We start from the raw sequence: 20,871 nt of genomic DNA on the forward strand, positions 1-20,871 counted from the left end.
TCTGCGCATAAATATGCTAGAATTATAAGGGTCATTGTAACGCGTTACAGAAATATAATTGAATAATTGAATAAATAACACCTAGTTAATCTCATTCAACCTAGATAATAAGAAAAACCCTCGAACATTGTCGTCGTAAATTACCACCAGGAAAACCATCTATGAGGTGTCAAGGTTACAGGTAAAGAAATTTCCGATCTTCATTGTAACGATACAATATGAAGAAATGCCCGCATTAATTCAGCGCAGCTTCTTGAATAGTGATCCGATTAATATGATTGCGAAGTATGTATAGATATATTCAGGGCTTTTTTTACCGAATGAAGAAAACGAGTTCTTGCATCTTTAATATTTTTTTTAACAATCTGCTTCTACAAAAGATTTGCCTTTACTTTTTATGCTAGCAAGATTTTTATTTAGTTATTTCATAAAGCTATTGAGTTGAAAAGAAAACACAACGTGAAGATTTATGTGAAAAATATAATGGGTAAGTATAAATCAAAGCGTCAGATAATCCGACAAAAAATGTACAAAACGAATTACAAATTTATAAAAGAAACATAACAAAATATTTGCAAAATAATTTAAAACCCTCCAGCAACTGTCTTGAAATATTAATATTATCTAAAAAACATTAAAATTGCATTAGCTTTAAGCATATCTGCCTCAGGTCAGGATTTAAATGTGGGAACTGGGCTGTTTAATTCTGTTCTTTAATAATGTCTTTGATTTGTCAGTGTTCATTTGGTGAACTCCACAGGTAATGAGTTCAAGATCTGATCTGAAGTGTACAATTTTTGCTGTTTTATAACATCTATATGATTGTTTCTGTGTGAAGAAAAACAAAAACTACCCGCCCATCTCCTTATTTATTTAAAAGAACCAATAACATATAAAGAACCAATAAAATATGTTGTAAGCGATTATAAAAAATACAAATTCTTTCATTATAATTTTATTATTTATATTATTTCTATGATAAATTAATGGCAAAATATAATATACAAAAATAAAAATAAGTACATACATGAATTATTTCAAACTGTCAGGCATAATAATATATATAGCTATTTACTTAATTAAAAATCTAGAGCTACTGAGAGTTTCCATTATGATTTTAACGCAAGATGTGTGTAGATATTGTATGACAAATTTCGGAGAGTATAAAATTAATATTTTTGTAACTCATTTTGGTATGAATGTTAATTGTTGGTGCTAGAAGTAGAATAGTATTAATAAGTTGCATTAAATATTATTCGAATCGCTTTGTTTTAAATTTATAAAAAAATAATAGTTATGGTACTCCACACCCAGCAAGCGAATGTTATTACCGTCTAAATATCTGTTTATACAGTTTTTTTAAATTGCTTTTTCTATTAATGGCCGCAATGAGTGCTAATATATGTTTAGTAAATTTAAGCTTTCCATACAAATGTATTGGACCCTTGCCTTCTACTTAATTCAGTTTTTGTTTTTCTATATTTTTTTTATAAATCAGTTAAATTCTGTAATATTTTTTTTCTAATCATAAATAGAAATTGTAATAAAAATTACTATACATTTAATAATAAAATAATCACTAGCAGATTTATTTGAAATTATATTACAAGCTACATTTTACAAATATTTATTTTATCCTTGTGTTAAAAAATCTTATTTTGAAATATGAAAAGGTTAACGACTTAATAAACATGGAGCTCTGACGTCAAAAAATAGTGGTTGCAAATGGGAAATCCGAAGGCGTATTAGAATTGCTAAATCTATGATGACTATATTCGCAAAAATTTCGAAATATCCTTGAAAGAAAAAAAATCTTCTAAATTATGAATTAACTTAAGATAAAATCAGTTAATCGCAACTAAAATTAAATTGTTTATCGTACAACTATTATGCAGTTTTTATGTTTCAAGATTACTTTGATGGAGTTTTCCAATAAGATATAAAAAATAAAATGCAACGTCGGTTACGGTATATGACTACAAATTGGCAATGTACTTGTATTGAATAATTATTGCTGTTTGACAATATATTTATCAAACCATTATTGCTCTTGTACTCGTGTACAATTTCTTGATTATCATCTATTGTATAAGCATGTCGTTATAGTATCATATTATTGTTATGTAATATCATAAGATTTAGCATTGGAATTTAATTGTAGATGTCTTCTTAATAACTAACGAGTGCTGCAAGTGTGACTTATTTTTTTATTCTTAGATAAGAAATCTAGTTTTATTCGAGCCAAATGGATTAATATTGTGTAATAACATGAACAATATAAACATGTATATTTCAATTTATAGATAACATAAATAAAATAAGAAACCAGTTATTTGCACCGTTTTTCTATGTTCAAGTTGAAGCGTGTTTATATTTTTTTATTTATTTAAATAATAAAAGGAAGTAATATAATTAGATTTTTACCAAGAATCATAAATTATAAATAGAATCAGCAGATTATATATTATTATTATACTATGTTCTTTGAACAATATAAAAATAAAGATAAGTATTAAGTAAATAATATTGCTTAAAACCTGATTTATTATAAGAAAGTATATCTTGCTTTCTAACAATTAAATATTAAATGTACACTTATGTATTAAAGGTCATATAACGACAAACTATGACTCTTTTTTCTCGATTATTGTTCATAAAATTTTGAAACATAAAAGCTAATATTTTATGAATAATCAAAAAAATTCCTAGTTACGCGTTTGATGAGTCTCACAAATGCGTACATAATGACTAAAGCGGATTAATTATTTTTACAACACACTAAGAGTAAGGTAAAGGGAAAAAGGCTTTGACGATTATTGGTTGGTATTTCCTACATGGTTTGTTGACGTGTGACGAAGATTCAAGGTCGGTATTAGGCGATGGCCGTCACTTGCTATAATTTTTGAGTAGCCCTGAGTACTATTACAGATTTTGACCTAAAGCAGCTTTCGATTCACACGCCGATTGATTGCCTTGTATTAAGAGCAATTAGCATATTTTAAATGAGTTCGATACGATAGTAAATGAATAAAGTTAACCTCAATACTTGATCATACTTGATTTGCTAGTTTGTAATAAGAGTATTTTTTTAAAAACCCTTTATCCAATGAGTGGATATTTGTTTTTTGTTTATTGTAACGACATTCCATTAGCAAAAGCTTTTACTTTTATATTAATTTTAATAAAAAAAATATTATCACAAATTCAAATTCTTAGAAAAAATAATTCATTTAATATTTATTGCTTTTGTGTCTTTCATACTATACCAGAAAGATACAATAATGCATATAAATGCTTAGAAGCTAGACCCAAATAGCAGCAAAATGTTTATCTGCATTACAAATAAATTCCGAAGCACAGCTGCAACATACAAAAATTCCGCTGGAATACAAAGATGATGCCATTCAATTTGAAACAAATTACGAAGCGCAGCTGCAACACAAAAAAAGCAGCTAAACCATATTTTATCGGGTCAAATACATATCAGGTTAAACGCCAAAAAAATACATAGCAAGTCATTTTAAGCTATAGTTTTGCTCACGCTTTTATAATCACTATGCAGCAAAATTCTAATTATGCTTCCTTTAATTTATATTAGTCTAAAAACGCAGGGATAAAATTTTTTTTTCTTTCAACCGTATAAAAACCAAACTACGTCAAATATTATTTTTTTACAAAAAAGTTTTTGGATTCAGACATTAAAAGCGATTGCACTATCTTAATTTTAACCTTTATAATTGAAAGCAGTCACTTAAGAGTACCAAAGTATCTTTATTTTTTGGTATGAATATAATAACGTAATTTAATTGTAGGTGCTAGATGTCTATTATAAAGTTTTAAGATACTAATCTCAATAGTACAATCGCTCCTAAGGTCTGAATTCAAAGACTTGGAAGAATCATACAGTCGTATTATTCACGGAGCATCTTTACTCCCTTACATTCTTACTTAAAGGTAAAAAGTGTGGCATATCAAATAAAATTGCGAAAACATAATTCTTTTATAAAAAGTTTTAGGTTCCGAGGAACCCCTTACTTTTACCAGACGCTAGAAATTAAAATAGTTTCCAGAAAAAAATCAACCCGCTTTAAGGAGCTCCTTCGCTAGTTTTTCGGACCTTCAACAGAAGGCTTCATATTAGGCCAACACAAAATCATTGTTCAGGAATTTTTTGACGCATTGAAAACCTCAGAGACTGCAACCTTTAGTGCTGCATATACCGAGAGAGGCCTTTTTTGAGGGCCAGTTAAAAATCTGCGGAATAGATTATACGTGTTCTTGTTATAATTTTGCAACGCTTTTATAAGTATACGTTTGTACCAAATTTTATTACCCCCTCTGAATTTTTTATTAATTTAAAAAATGCAGACTTGATAAAAAAATATTTTTTTCTTCCTAGTATTGAAAATATTGCGTACAGATAACAAGACTACGTTAGAGATTAAAATTTCTATTTGAAAACCTTTAAAGTCAGACCTTGAGAGCGATTGCACTATTTTTAGTTTAATCTTCAGATTTGCTGAAAAATCATTAGAGAGCAGTCACTAATCAAATGATATAACACCGCATCTTAGATGTATATTACAACGCCGAATCAAATAATATTTAGAAAATATGGAGTATCAAATAAAATTGAGTTATTTATGGTTTTGAGTCGTCGCTTAAAAAAATCTGTGCTTTAAAAAGATTATACGTCTTTGGATTATCGAGCCTTAATAAAAGGCTACATAGCATGTTAGCACATCAGTGAAACGTGGTTCATAAATCTTTTATTCTTAAAGTCGCCCCTCATCACAGAAAACTTCACCATCACGTTTAAGTCATTCTTCAGAGAGGATCCCCACCGATAACTGCAGTCTTTAGTACTACATTTAAAAATAAAAGCCTCTTTTAAGTGTCAGTTAAAAATCTACGCTACTTAGACTTTCAAAAAACGACACGAGAACGCGCCTTGCTAGAAGGCGCGTCACCGAGGGTCTGCGCCCCCAGAATTCGTATCCGTAGTGGCGACAATTATTAGTGTTTTTTATATACATAAATATATGTATATGTAATTTCAATTAAAATATGTATAAAAAATAACTTAAATTGCATCTCATTTAAGCCTATGAACATATTTTACTTTGAAAAAATAAATAAGTGAAAGAAATTAAAAATCATTTTAATTTTGTACTACACTGTATTTTATTCCAATATTTACCGTTTTTTTTAGTAATAGTAGATTTTAAACTTTCTATTTCTGTTTAATTCAGAATTTGAGAATTTTCTTAAATATGAAAAAATAATTTAAAAATCATCATTTAAAGGAGGATTTACATGAATAGGTCTATTTAACAGACGCAGGTGTTTACCTGTGTTCGATTTATGACTTTTAGCACCAAAGCGAAAAACAATATTTAACTAAGTTTTATTGAATTTTAAAACTATATGTGCTAACTAAAAAGGAAAACATTTAATAAAATATATCAAAATGTATATTTAAGAAAATGTAGTATGTGTTTAAATAAAATATATTTTTAAAGAAAAATTCATATAAGCTCAAATATATTTTATTAATTTGTAAGAATAGATTTATCAATTAAAAACAGTTAATTCTAAATAGTAATAAATAATACATTTATTTAAAATATATTATATGTACGTTTAAAATAATATTTGCAGTTTAAACTCTAAAATATAAAAATTTAGATATTGTAGCTAAACATATTTACACTTGAATGTAAATTAAAATATATTAAGCGATAATAGTTTACCAAATACAAATATATTTATCCTAAGTCATTTGTAAAGAAACAAACATAATTAGCATATTTTATAAAATTATTTTTTTTAGAAATTAATAACAAGTACTTTACAATTTTATTCGAATCATTTCTATATTGCGTCAACATAGCGAATAGATGATGCCATTACAGAAATTGATTACTCAGCTATATATACAAAGATAAACCATAGCAATAAATATTTTCGAATAAATACAATTAAATAGATTGATTAGGGTAAAACTTGAGCAATCGGTTTTCTATATTTTAAAAAGCTATTCCATTTCTTCTGAATATTCGTAATTAATAAGTCATTGTTTAATGCTACTTTTGCCTGTAAAATCATGACTATTATCACGGATATACAGTCAATAAGGAAATTCCCTTTGGAAGTTTCCTATATATGTAGAATATGTACTTGAATTTTTTTTTTTTTTTTATAATTAGTAAAATTATTTTTATGTCAAAAAATATAGGTTTAATCTATTATTATTAAATAATTATCCTATTTAAACCTAGAAAATATTAACTTTTAATACAAAAATTATATCTAAGCGATCGTCACTTCTTAGTCTTTCTTGCAGTCGCGGACTTGTACTCGATTGTTTCAAGTGTGTCACAATGAAGTTTTCTGGGACCAGTACTGTATATATTATTTAGAGCACAACAATCATGGTATCAGACGTTGAGTTGAAATTAGTAGCAAAAAGATTACAAGACAGTTTAACCAAAATACAAGCATGGCTGTGAAAATGGAGGATCAAAGCCAATGAAAACAATTCTCTAAGCAGGGACACTTATCCTCTGCTCTTTTTTAATGGCAAAGCGATCCCATTGATCATAAAATCATAAACATCAAACACCGTATTGATCACGTAGTGTTATTTTATGAAAACATTACATTGGAAGCTATTTTTAAGGTTGTGTTTTTATTGTGCATCATTTTCTCACGCTGTATTCTAAAACGTGTACAACAATCACGTTTGCACAAAAAATCTCTGAAGTTGTTTTACATATTTTTATTTATAAATTTAATTAATTGCATTATTTTTTAATCTAAGACACAAGGTCACTAAAGTCATAAATAGGTTATGCATAAGACATTGATATCATAACTATTGGGGAAAACAAATTAATACAATCATCGATATCTCATTCTCAAGGGGAAATACACTCATGGATTGATAAATTTTCCTTGAATAAATAATTTACAGGAAACAAATATTGACCGGTTAGTATTGTACTTAAGATATTTCCATTAGTTTTGCTTAGAGTTACGATGGCTTAAAATTCATTAGTTGACCTTTGCAAATTTTAACCGAGCCGAAATTTTGCAATCTGTTTTTAGTGTGTTTTGACCGTCTATAGTAGGTAAAAAATTAAAACCGGATCGTCTGAACCGCCTGTAAAAAAATTGTTATTTCCCAATGCTTGTTGAGAATCTTTTTATTTTGTAGCAAAAACATTTTGCGGTTGTTTAATGTTGCAATATGTTCAAAACAATTTAATGGTATTGAAAACTTGCTTATTACATGTATTGGCGACAAAAGTGAAAGGTCGACATTGAAAAGTTTAATGTGTATATATTTACGCATTGAATAGTAAAGATCTATATATTTATATACATGTATATATATATATATATACGTATCGATTACAGAGTCATCTTTTGGTGATCGTATAAAATAATATATAAATATTATCACATGCCATCTATTGGACTAATATTAATATTTAATGGAAAATTATTATTAGAAAAACTTAATATTTTGAAAAAACTCTATAGTGCATTGAAAATATAATTTAATTTATAATTTTATAGAATATCTACAAAAACACAACCGTATTTTTGTAGATATTCTATAAAAATTATTAATTTGTAGATATATAATAATAAATTACAACGAACTATAATTTTTTTTTTAAATATTTACAATATAAATAAAATGTTTTTATTTTATTTGTTTTATATATTTAAATTTTACCTTAAAACTTGTTATTTAAAGTAAATTAATCAATTTTATAAATCTCATATATAATTGTTCCAAGCCGCTTCCGCTTCCAGACGCGCACGCTTTAAAATGAAACATTATATGCTCAATATTCTACTCTGTAAATCGCATAGCTTTGTATGAACGGTGTGTGTACTTCTCGGGCACCACGCCCGCATCCTGCAGTTGTAGTTGCATTGCAGAAACTCCCGAGCCATGCAGTTGCAGTTTTTTATAGATTGACCATTTTGACTATCATTGAAAATTCTAAATAATAATGTCTAATTTGAACCATTCAATTTTAAAATATATTTTAAAAAATCAGAACGAAGCAAAAATAATATTTAAAATCCAAAAAGTTGAGGGCCCGGTATTCGCACACTCGCTAGCTTCAGCTTGGTATATTTGAATCTAAATGAACACCAAAAATATGGTATTAAATATTATTTATAAGATACTTTTATTCAATGGTCGGTATTTTTAGTAAAATTTATTTATGGGCGATCGTTTTTTTTGTCGAATTTAACAGTAACTTTTACCGTCACTGTTTTGGATTAACCATAAAATACATTGATTTTTTTTTGCCATTCTGTATTAGTAAAATGTATGTGTTTACGTTTTTTTGGTCTGTGTTTTATTACACTATTTTGGTGTCTGTTATTTATGATTAGGTAAAAAATAAACTCAATGGGTCTCACTTTTGTACAATATTGTTTGTTGTCAGTTAGTGATCGAAAGAATTAGACAAGATTGAATATAATCATGAAATATGTATCAATAATTGTTAGATCTAATTAGTTTAATTGAAACCTACAAATACTGGGACCCTGACAACTAGGAATTATTTCCACTCTCTGGTCTGTCTGAGACATACTTAAACGTCCACACTGATCTTCCAGCTTGGACTACAACCATATGGAAAGCAATTCAACGTCGGACCAGCAAAGATCGCAGAACCGCTTCTCTCTTCTCGCCCACTGGACCAGCTTGACGTCCGGAATCCATAGCAATCCACTAAGGAGACCCACCCCTGCAGCCCACGGGCGCACCTACAAATAACACTACTCAAACTTTGCGCAACAAACAATTTATCTTTGTCCTAATCAAAAAAATAAACGATCAGGAAAGTTATAAAATAAAATATTTACAGTTCTTTAGCTATTTAGCAATACACAATAGAAACTAATTACAATATTTAAAGAATTTTTTTTTTTAAAAGTTAACGTAACTCATAAGGCATAAAAAGACTGACAATGAAATGCAATTAATCTAATAATGATGTAAAACATTTTGTCATGCATCTTAAATGAACAAGGTTGTTAAAAAAGATGCAGTATAATCTAAAAATAATATTATTTAAAATGTACAATAAACGACGACTCTTAATATTATATTAAAATCGCACGCCACGTGAAGAGTGGTCTGATATAAATGATTTTATATACTTCGGCTCCACCCACCTGCCCCATAAAACCAAAGAATCCAAAAATTGGGACTGTGTGCTAATTAAATAATTTAATAAAATTGCAGAATTTATCAAGCGTTCCACCGTAGGATTAGGTTGGGAAACTCTATTGACATACAAGATTTTTTATTTCAGTTAAAATCGTTTAACTAAAAAAAGTGAGAGTTCGATTGAAGGCTATAAACAATTTAATTATGAAAATACGCATCAAATTAGTCGTAATCAACAACACGCATAAAAATAGTCACAACAATATCCAATAAAAACTTCTAAGTAAAAAAACTTTATTAAAAAAAATCACTTAAAACATGAAATCAATGTCGTTGTCTTAATCTTTAAATTGCTTATCCCATATAATAAGAATATACAAAAAAACAATAACAGTTTAATATAAATTTACTTATAAACACTTTTTATGAAAGTAAACACAATGATACTATCAAGTATTTCTTAACATTATTCCAAGCATATGAAGAAATGCGAGTAATTATATAGCTTTCGAATTTCACATTTTGATAAAAAATATGTTTTAATATAATATTATATTTATATTGTTTGTATAAATTATATCTAATGTACTTTAAGTATAAGTGGTAATATATAAATATAAGAAAAACCCAATTATATTATATAAAAATAAAATGTATTTTTTTAAGACAATTTTTTTTAAGACAATAAGATAGAAACAAGTCTCGCAAACCACCGTTTCTATATCACTGAACTATCTACTAATTTCTGAAATACGTCATTCTGACATTTTTAATATTTTTTTTTTAATCTTAAAACCGCAACATCATTTATTAGGTTATTTCCTGATAAATTTATTTGTTAGAATTAGCCACAAAACATGTGCCAAGTTATAAAATTTATGACCACCCACGAAAATTGGTGGTTAAGAAGTTTACGGAAAACCGACATCAAAAATAAAAAATAATCTAGGTATTTATTTATAAAAAATAATATGTGTTATATAATGAACTTAATATACAGCAAATCACATATTTAACATATCTAATTGACTTTTCTGGTTCTTATTACTTTTTTGTAGTATGCAGCAGATGCCTTTGGTGTCCTAGTTTTATTTTTAGATTTATAATCGACGTAGTAAAGTCCGAAACGTTCACTGAAATAAATAAATTATAATTTATTACAAATCATTTTTAAGGTATTGCGTTAAATATAATAGTACCTGAATCCTTGGAGCCATTCGAAATTATCTATCAAACTCCAAACTGTGTAGCCTGTCACGTTACAACCTTCGTTCATTGCTTCCAAAAGATTCTTTAAATATGATCTTAAATAATTCACTCGACCTTGATCGTCTAGCCCGTCTTTGTCAGAAAATCCATTTTCATAAACTATGACTTCTGGATTGTCGTATTCCTTAGAAATCCATTTCAGAATTTTTTTGAAACCAAGTGGTACCACCTAAAAAATTATTATTGTATTGTTTTTTTTATAGGCTGTAAAATTAATTGAACTTACCTTCAACCATGTAGATGCTGAAGAAGGCCATTCAGGATCTTTGTAAATTTCTCCACCAATTAATTTCTCAATCGGTGTAACTTGACTAGCTTTACTGATGTCTAGTGACTTAGCCATAAAAGTTGAATAATGATTCAAGCCAAAAAAATCAGCACTTCCTTTAATGTATCTAATTTGTTTTTTGCTAAAAACTGGCAAAACTGACCTTACAGTACCGATTATAGTACTATAAAGAGCTAAATTATTCCTAATAAGTAGTGGATAATCGCCATTTTTGGAATATATTGGATTCGCAAACCAACCAAGCTAAAAATATATTATAATTATTAATTATATATATAATTTAACAACAAAAATAACCCTTACTGTAAAATGCATAAACTTATTTGCTGCTGTAATATCTGCTATTGAATTGGTCGCTGGTTGGAAGTAGGCAGAATCTAGAGTTATTCCAACTCTACCTAAAAGCATATCCTATTTTTGGCATCCGTTGTTATGTAAAATAATCTCAATAATATGATAATACCTCCTTGAAGTTTTTTGAATTTTTTATCATACAGATGGTATGCTTTAGCATGTGCCATTAAAAGTGTATGACCACATAAGAAAGCTGCAAACGTTTCATTAATAGCTGGTGCTTTGTGACGTTGACCATAGCCTTCCCAGCACACGGAGCCAGGCTCGTTGAAAGTCAGCCATGTCTTCACCCTATCTCCGAATAGATTGTAAGCAACTCTAGCATAATCTTCGAAATAGTTAGCCATGTGAGGATTAGCCCATCCTCCCAAGTTTTGCAGCTTCTGTGGCAAATCCCAATGGTACAGAGTTACAACCGGAGTAATGTTCTTTGAAAGTAACTCGTTTATCAAAGCGTTGTAGTATCTGGTTCCATCTTCACTAATCTTATGAGAATATCCAAGTGGTAAAAGTCTAGGCCAAGATATGGAGAATCTGTAGAAATCCAAGCCTAGTTCTTTGGCTATCTCTACATCTCGTTTATAGAGATGGTAAGAATCACATCCTACGTCTGCGCTGCTTTTATCATAAACCAAATCTGGATTGTTATGGATAAGATTATCCCAAATGCTCTCGCCTTTGTCTATACAGCAAAGTAAATTAATATATTTTTATATAAATATATATGTGTATTGACTTTACCTTTTACATTCCAAGCTCCTTCGATCTGATAAGCTGCTGTAGCTGCTCCAAATTTAAATCCTTTCGGGAACTTATTTGCTCCCAGAGTCAAGCTTATTTAATAATAATAATTTAATTATTTAGCCACAGAAATAACATCTTTATAATTAAAATAATAAATCTGTTTTTATTGATTTTATTACATACTCTTAAATATGTTTTATATTATATTAAAATACATAATATATATTAGATAAAAAATAAGCTTTTGGTTCTATGATATGAAAGAAGTAATTTATTTATGTTAATATATTTTATTTGTTATTTATATATTTATTATTTTAAAAAAAATGCAATATTTTATTTGGATTACCAATTCATAACAAATTTCTATATACATTATTTAAAATAACTTAAATTAAAATGTATAATTTTGGGTTTCTTAAGATTTTTTTTCTATTGTATAAAGAAGTAAAAGTAAATACAATTTATATGATACGATTTTAGCTGAAATTGTTATTCGTTCAAATCAAATCATCTTGTTTCAAAATAGCGGATATTAAAAATGTAGAAAAAGTAATGAAATCAAAAACGTTTTATATTAGGAATTAAAATAAAATATTAAAAAAAAGTTTTTTTCTTCATTTTTTGACATTTCTGGGAGATATTACGATTTTTGCGAACATTGTAATATTAATTAAATATTTTGTTGAAATTTATTACCAAGTCTATTCTTTTATTTTATTTCCAAATCACAGCAATACAAATTAAATATTTAAAAACTTGTGATTAAAATTTTTTTAAATAAATAAAAAAAACGTTTTTTTTCATTTTTTTATCATTTAAATGGATGTTAACATAAAACCTTATTAATAAATATATTTTGTCTATCATCTTGTTCCAAAATTAGAGCTATTCAAAATAATAAAAATATGTCAAAAATGTTGTATAGTAAAAATCGAAATAAAATTATGATTGCAAATAATATTTATTTTTTTACATTTTTTTGTCATTATTGTATTATATGATGTAACAAAACAATAAAAACACGATACTGACGTAGTTTTATTTAAATCGACATTAAACTAACTCAACTTAAAGAATATCTTTGTTAGTTACCTTGCTTTAAAATTACTACTATTAAAAAAAATAAAAATAGTAGCACAATTAAAATATTTGTAAAGAAAAGAGTAAGTAAACCAAAAAAAATGTTTTAATGAGCATCAAATTGTAAAATATTAATTATATTTATTTAATTTGTAACATGTGTCTATTCGTTGTTACTATGCAAATTTATTTAATAAAAATAATATGCAGTTATCTTGTCGGTTCCGACAGTAGTATTATAAATAATATAGAAATAATATAGATATATAGGAATCTACTATGCCGTAAGGATTTTTTATTTCGACTTAATCTCAACTAGATTTATTGAAGCCCTTGTTTAAAAATTGTTGCTTTCAAAGCAATAAAGAAAATCTTTACTCTGTTAAAAAAATAATAAAGTAAATGTTGGAATTTATAATAAAATATAAATTTAAAAAATAGTTTTCTTGACAATTTTTTCATTTTTGTGCCGAAAAAGTTTTTTGTGAAAATATGTGATATTTTAAACTGTAGTTTTAATTATTATATTGTATTAACACAAATCATTGTACCTAAAATTTTCGCTTAAACTTACAAATATATAAAGTAATATTAACTTGATGGTAAAAATTATGTACATATGTTGGCTTTATAGTGTTATTAATATAAATCCAAACTCACTCTATACTGCAGATACAAAAAGTAATTAGATATCTTAGCATTTTCATGTTTTGAAACGAACAATTGCTTACACCCAAATACACTGAATCAATGTTCGAAAAATTGAGTATATTTATTAAGAGATAAAAAAATTAGAACCTTTAAGTGTTTTTTCTCCACACACAGGGAGGAACTGGATAAATAAGATAATTTTAAATTATACTTTTCACTGTTAGCCTAAGTTTATGATACAAGTTTAATTTATTGTTAATTTTTTTTATATGTTAAATATATTTTAAAATGAGTCATTGAGTATGAGATTTTTTTTTTAAAAGCAATAAAACTATATCATAAGTATTTTTTTAATGCAAAACAAGCATATTCGTCGCGCAAATTAATACAAAGCGGCCAACTGCCTTCACAGCAGCAGGCCGCTGACGCCGGGGCTTCGCCCTTGCCTGTCTCCGCCGCTAGTGTCTTTATATTTTCATCGATTTGATAAAAAATAACTGCTTTATTCCATTTTTAACGCAATAATTATTTTTTCCATCATTTTCAAAATAAAAAATTGCTGAGCTTGATGAAATGCGTTACTAATACATAATGTCAAACACTAACTACGCTTCTAATATAACTATTTATAATGTTAAAAAAAGAATAGTATATAAAATTATTTTTCTAGCATTGTATAAAACACAATATAATTTTAATTGTGTAAGTAAAATAAAATTCATTCCAAATTCGCCTCTGTTTTTATTTTAATATAAAAACGACCTACTCATCATTGTATGAATAAACATAGTTGAACTTTATACTTTAATATAATTTTTTCGTCCAAATATATATGATACAAAGATGTTTTTTGTTAAAGAGAATCATGGTTTTTTTCATCGTATCATATTTAACGTATATTTTTTTATTTTCAACGTATAATTTCATAATCTATATTTATTGTAAAATTAATGCAAATATATCTACATCATTTGTAGGTTAAAGTAAAAACAGCTAAAAATTAAAAATATATTTATTAATAAAATACTATAAAATAAATATATTCTTGACTTAAATATTTTTTGTTATCATAATTATTTATATTTTTTATTATAGCTATCTTTATATATTTAATAAATGTAGTTATACCTTTTGTTATTGCAAATGTTAAAACACTTTACCTACCGCTCACGCCAATTGGCGTCCTGTGTATGTTTTCGTTTCCATGTCAAATTAAAAATATATGTTTAGTGTTTTATTTGCTTTTTTTTTAAAAGATGACTAAATAAATGTATGAATTTTTATTTTATTTTAATTTTTTTTTTTTAATTATATTTAGACAAATGCGAAGGTTTTATAAATATATTTTATATTTCTTTCATCCGGCAGTTTCACTACTAGACAAACTTATGTATCTTTTGATGTGGTCCGAATATTTTAACAAATTTTTCTAGACATGTTATAAATGTATCAATGCATCAATTCAAGCCATAATTAGGTGGTTCTCAACATGTGGTTCGCCGGAAATAGAAATTAATTATTACATTTCCTTATTATTAGATTTTAAAATTGATTGATGATTTTAAAATTATAAAAGCAAGTAATCTAGGAATTTAAATAAAAATAATTTAAATTGAGTTAACCAGCGGTTCTCAAACTTTTTCAAATTTCTAAAAACTTTTTTCCAGCACACTTTTTTTTCGGACGGTGTAAAAAAAGAAAAAATATGATATTTTATACACAAACATATAAATATGTATATTTAAAAATAATTTATTGGGTTAATGGGTTTATTTAGAAATAAAGTCAAATTACATAAAATTAAAAAATACGATGTACATATATAAAAAGTACAAGACACTACAAATTTATCATATCATTAACCATTAGATAGTATTGGATTACTGAGAATCTCAAGATTGTCAGATTAGTAAGATTCTATTGTATTTTTTTCTATCCTGTTATAAGGAAATTCCAACATATTTTTTGTGAGTAAATATTATCTCCCGTCAGATATTACTGGCTTACTAGAAATACCGAATCTCAGTGACACATTTTTTTAGAAAGTGGGAATTTTTTCGAGTTATTATTTTTGAATTATTAGCACGATGCACATAAAAACTTATGGATAAGAATTAAGTTTAAGTTATACTATCGTGTGAAGTGCATCTGGTTTTCGTGTGCTCGAGTGAATATTCGAAAAATATAACGAACTGTTTATAAAACATAGTTTTTAAGTTAGATACGAGTGTAGAATCTACGTGAAAATAATTACAGTTTATGTTATTTAATATAGTGTTAAATATATATAGATATTCCAAGTGACAACGAAAATTATAGTGATAGTGATTCAGACTCCTCTGTTCATGAAAGAAATCGTCCACATGCTATGATGCTCATGAGCAATGAGGAAGATGAACAAGAAAAATATTTAGAAGACACTTTACAAGACACAAAACTTTATTGAAGATGATTTGTTTCCCGTTATTACACCATAATCAACACTTCAACAGATATAAACTGCAAATAAAATCTAAAAAATAGGTGGATGTAACGGTACCAGAATTAAAAAATTGGTTTCAGTTGATATTGCTAATGGGCCTGGTAAAAAAAAGGCTCATTACACCTGCATTAGACAATAAATCCACTAATAGGAACCCCGATATTTACAAAAACCATGAGTAGAAATAGGTTTTAACAAATATTACGTTACCTGCGTTTTTCCAATAATGAAAATGTTCCTGATAATGTAGGATGACTGTTCAAAGTACAAAAAAAAATTGATTATTTCTCCGAAAGATTAAAAAATATGTACAAACCAAGCCAAAACATATCTCTGGATGAGGGTATGATCCCATGGTGTGGAAGATTTAATTTTCACGTATAGAACCCCAGTAAGCTCACAAAGTACGGTATAGTGATAAGAATGGTATGTGAATTAGTGTCAGGATACATATCGAAATTTAAAATATATTCAGGATCTGGAATTTCGTTACAAGATTCAATAGCACATCTAACATCAGACAATAAATACAAATGGCATTATCTTTATATGGACAATTTTTATAACAGTGTTGAAATAGCAAAAAAAATATATTTGAAAAAAAATAGAATCTGTGGTACCATAAGGAAAAATCGGGTTTTACCAGAATATCTGAAAAATGCAAAATTACTAATATTTGAAACCAAATATAAACGATATGGGATAATATTGTTGCAATTGCGAAAAACGGTTAAAAATCGAGACACTTTAAACTTTCATTATATAACTAGTTATTGTGAAAAGTGATTTACACGTGAAAGACAATGTAAATTATCTGTGTATGTGCCTGGAAGATTTCACATTACGATGGAGTGAATTACAACGGTTAGTGAATATTTATTGCAAATGAATAATTATATATCAGTAAACTCATATTAGTAAAAATGTCACAATACAAAAGAAAAGTTTGCTTGAAAAAAGTTTTAACAAATTTAAAAAAGTTTGAGAAGTAAATTTAAATTATTTTTATTAAAATTTCTAGGTTATTCGTTTTTATAATTTTTAAATCAAGATAATCATTTTAAAAATCCAATAATAAGGAAAAGTAATAATTATTTTTTATTTCCGGCGAACTACATGTTGAGAACCATCTAATAATAACTTGAATTGATGCATTGATACATTTATAACATGTCTAGAAAAATTCAGCGAAATATTCGGACCGTATCAAAAGATACATAAATTTAAATAAAAAAGGTAAAATTCACGAAGTTTTGCGAAAAAGTGCCGGTATTTAGCGTAAGTCTGGTAGTGAAACTGCCGGTCGGTAAAGTGTTAAAATAAATAATTTTTGCAATTCTCGCATTTTTTTTAAATTAGTGTAATATTACATGAGACATTAATGTTTGACTACATTATTTAACATATAGACTTAAAATCATATCTGATTTATTAAAATATTTATTTTAAAATACAATCTACAATTTTTTACTAAAATAAATAGATTACACAATAAGATAAAAAACATTTATTATAAATACATACTAAGTCATCTGTGTGTTTTATAGCTAACTAATATAATAATAAAGTGCTGCCATCTATAATATTATTATAAAATAATATTCTAAAATTGTAACATAATTATATAAAACTTCTAGTCCTCACTACTTCCTTGTAATACTTAGCTGAAGCTTTCGGTCCTCGGATCTTGTCTGGAGTATCATAGTTAACATAATATAATCCAAAACGTTCCCTAAGAGCAATTAAAAATATATATTACAAATTCATATTTTAAATTTAATACTATTGAACTTACGTATATCCTTGCATCCATTCGAAGTTATCTATTAAACTCCAAACCGAATAACCAGTGACTTTGCAACCTTCTTCTATTGCTTCCCAAAGATTATTCAAATACTCTCTTAAATAGCTCACTCTCTTCACATCGTTAATTTCACCATCGTCTGGAAATCCATTCTCAAAAACCATAACTTCCGGATTGTTGTATTGGTTTGAAATCCACTTCAGTATTTTCTTGAAACCCCACGGAACCACCTGTTTTGAACCACAGAAAATATTCCATCGTTATTTATCAATATCTTGAATTAGTAAAATATTATTATAATACCTTCAACCATATTGTTACAGTTTCTGGCCAGCTAGGATCTTGAGTCGTGTCAGTACCGGAATCATCTTCATAACTTGGTATACTACTACTTGTATTTGAATATTTAGTTAAAAAGGTAGTGTAGTGATTTAGACCCATATAATCTGAAGAACCTCTGATCAAATCGATCTCGCTTAGAGAAAATTCTGGCAAGCGAGATTTTTTATATCCTTGTCTTAAGCTACGCATGGCTATATTCTTCTTCATTACATCAGGATAATCACCTTTTTCAGAAAATATAGGATGCGCAAACCATCCTAACTAGTGAATTAAAAAAATATTTAATTAAATATGATTATATATATATTGGTAAATATAATACAATAATTACTTCAAACTCTTGAAATGTATTTGCTGCCCGCTTATCTTCATCAGAATCTGAGGCCGGTGCAAAATAACTAGAGCTTAGAGTGATTCCTATTCGACCTCCCTGCTTCTCTTTGTATTTATTAACATATACATGGTATGCTTTAGCATGTGCTAATAACACAGTATGCCCACAGAGGTAATCTCCTATGCCAGATTGATTCAACGCCGGAGCTTTCGCATCGCCACCATAGCCATGCTGACAGAATATGTTTGGCTCGTTGAACGTCTGCCAAAGTTTTACTCGATCTCCAAATAGTTGAAACGCAACTCTAGAGTAATCCACAAAGTAATCTGCCACAATAGGATTCACCCATCCTCCCAATTCTTGCAAAGATTGAGGCAGATCCCAGTGGTATAAAGTTACCACAGGAGAGATATTGTGATGCAACAGCTCATTTATCAGATCGTTGTAGTACCTGGTTCCGTCTTTGCTTACATAATTATCAAAGCCATTAGGCAGCAGTCTTGGCCAAGATATAGAGAAGCGATAAAAGTCTAGTCCAAGTTCTTTAACTAATTGTACGTCACGCTTATATAGATGATAAGAATCGCAAGCCACGTCACCATTGCTCATATCGACTACAAGTTCTGGATGCTTATGTATATAGCTGTCCCATATACTATCGCCTTTATCTACAGCAAAACTATATTTTTTATAATATTTTATAAATTAATTAACTAATAAGTTAAGCAAAATTAGCTAACCTGAGACATTCCAAGCACCTTCGATCTGATAAGCAGCTGTCGCGGCTCCAAAGAGGAAGTCTTTAGGAAACTTTTTCGTAGTACCATCGCCCGCAAAAACGGGGCTAAATCATAATATATTTTTTGAATTGTATTCCTTACTATAACTAAGAATCTTAATGAAGATGTGCTTACACTACGCTGCAGAGACAGAGCAGAATGAAATGCTTCTTCATATTAGCGGCGAAGACGACTAATTGAAAAACATTAAGTTGCTTGATTTTAGCGTCAATTTAAAAACGCGATTTAGGTAGTATTAATTAGATTTTAATTACCGCTCTATTATTGCGCTATATATAACTTCAACATTTAATATTTAATTTTCTTAATTAAGACAGGAACTAACATAAAATTAAGAATCGGTTTAATAATCGTAAGGAATTCAATAAGGGTCTAGTTATTATTTATTTAGCTAATGAAAGCTCTAGAACTTTCATTAAGTCAAGTCCAAAACACAAACTAAGCCAATTCTTCTCTTAAGAGAAAATAAGTGGAAAAGGTAGTACAGACAGACGTCGTGTCTTGCATATTGCTCCATAGTTAGTCTGCACTTAAATCCAAAAAATATCCAAGAAAGCGAATAAGGATTATTTTTTCAAATAAACTGATTGGCGATAACTAATTGGAATTGTAGGATCCTTATCGTTTTTTTATAATGGATGAATTTTAGCGGTTTTCCAAATAGTTAGGAAATACCCAGAAGATATGTAGGCGTTAATGATGTTTGTTAATTAATAAATTAAAATAACAAGATGGTGTTTAATCAACGTGTTATCTAATCTGTCAATTCCACGCCTTTAAATGATATTTAATAAGCTAATTTTGCGAATTAAATCCTTGTCTACCACAGATGCTTCAATTTTTCGTATCAGTTATAATATTTCCACTATTTAACCTTGGATTTTCTGTGTATTTATTTTTCAGTGATTAAGTTACTTTCCATAATTTCCTTCATTAGTTAGTATTTTAATTATATTTTATTTCTATTAATTAATAAATGAAGTGGGTTAAATATAATTACGTATTATTTAATGCGTTGGTGCTGAAGATAATTTATCTTGCTCGTTATCAATACTGGAAACCCCTCCACTCCGAACTGTTATAATTAAAGACAATTTTATGGATAACCTCCACCTCACCTTTCAGAGTAAAAAACACAGGAAGGTTGTCCGAGGACAGAGCCTAGATGCATTGCATATATGAGATCAGAGAATTACTTTTAACTAACGCAATATTTAAAATTAACGGCATTATGCGGTTGGTAATGTAATGCAGTAGAGATTTTGTTTAAAATCGTATTTGTGTCCCGCATCGATTGCTTCACATTGGAACAATTCCAATGCACGTATCACCGAATTTTGTTAATAATTGACCTGTTACGATTATTGATTATAATATATTATATATTATACTAATTATAATATTATTATATTTATTATAATATTAATTATTAATTATTAATATATGGAACTATACTCTGCGACAATTTTTTATATTCTATGTATATGTTTCAATGTTAGTTGTGTTAGTGT

The 20,871-nt window shown here is 27.7% G+C and overlaps 2 protein-coding genes across 2 annotated transcripts; both read right to left on the bottom strand.

The window, feature by feature from the left end:
* Positions 1–10,147: 10,147 nt before the first annotated feature.
* LOC148232846 (myrosinase 1-like) lies at positions 10,148–13,697 on the bottom strand. Its single transcript, XM_088189683.1, has 7 exons — positions 13,608–13,697; positions 11,862–11,953; positions 11,230–11,802; positions 11,070–11,164; positions 10,704–11,009; positions 10,408–10,646; positions 10,148–10,341 (listed from the first exon to the last, which is right to left on the bottom strand). The coding sequence occupies exons 1-7, from the start codon at positions 13,652–13,654 to the stop codon at positions 10,230–10,232; spliced, it is 1,464 nt and encodes a 487-aa protein (XP_088045809.1). The 5' UTR covers positions 13,655–13,697; the 3' UTR covers positions 10,148–10,229.
* Positions 13,698–17,626: 3,929 nt separating this feature from the next.
* LOC148232847 (myrosinase 1-like) lies at positions 17,627–19,281 on the bottom strand. Its single transcript, XM_088189860.1, has 4 exons — positions 18,558–19,281; positions 18,188–18,487; positions 17,876–18,114; positions 17,627–17,812 (listed from the first exon to the last, which is right to left on the bottom strand). Exons 1-4 carry the CDS (start codon positions 19,167–19,169, stop codon positions 17,701–17,703), a joined length of 1,263 nt encoding a protein of 420 aa, XP_088045986.1. The 5' UTR covers positions 19,170–19,281; the 3' UTR covers positions 17,627–17,700.
* Between the last annotated feature and the right edge of the window lie 1,590 nt (positions 19,282–20,871).

Source organism: Plectrocnemia conspersa, unplaced genomic scaffold, assembly GCF_051122295.1.
Source record: "Plectrocnemia conspersa isolate PC_06_02 unplaced genomic scaffold, ASM5112229v1 ptg000008l, whole genome shotgun sequence".
Taxonomy (NCBI): domain Eukaryota; kingdom Metazoa; phylum Arthropoda; class Insecta; order Trichoptera; family Polycentropodidae; genus Plectrocnemia; species Plectrocnemia conspersa.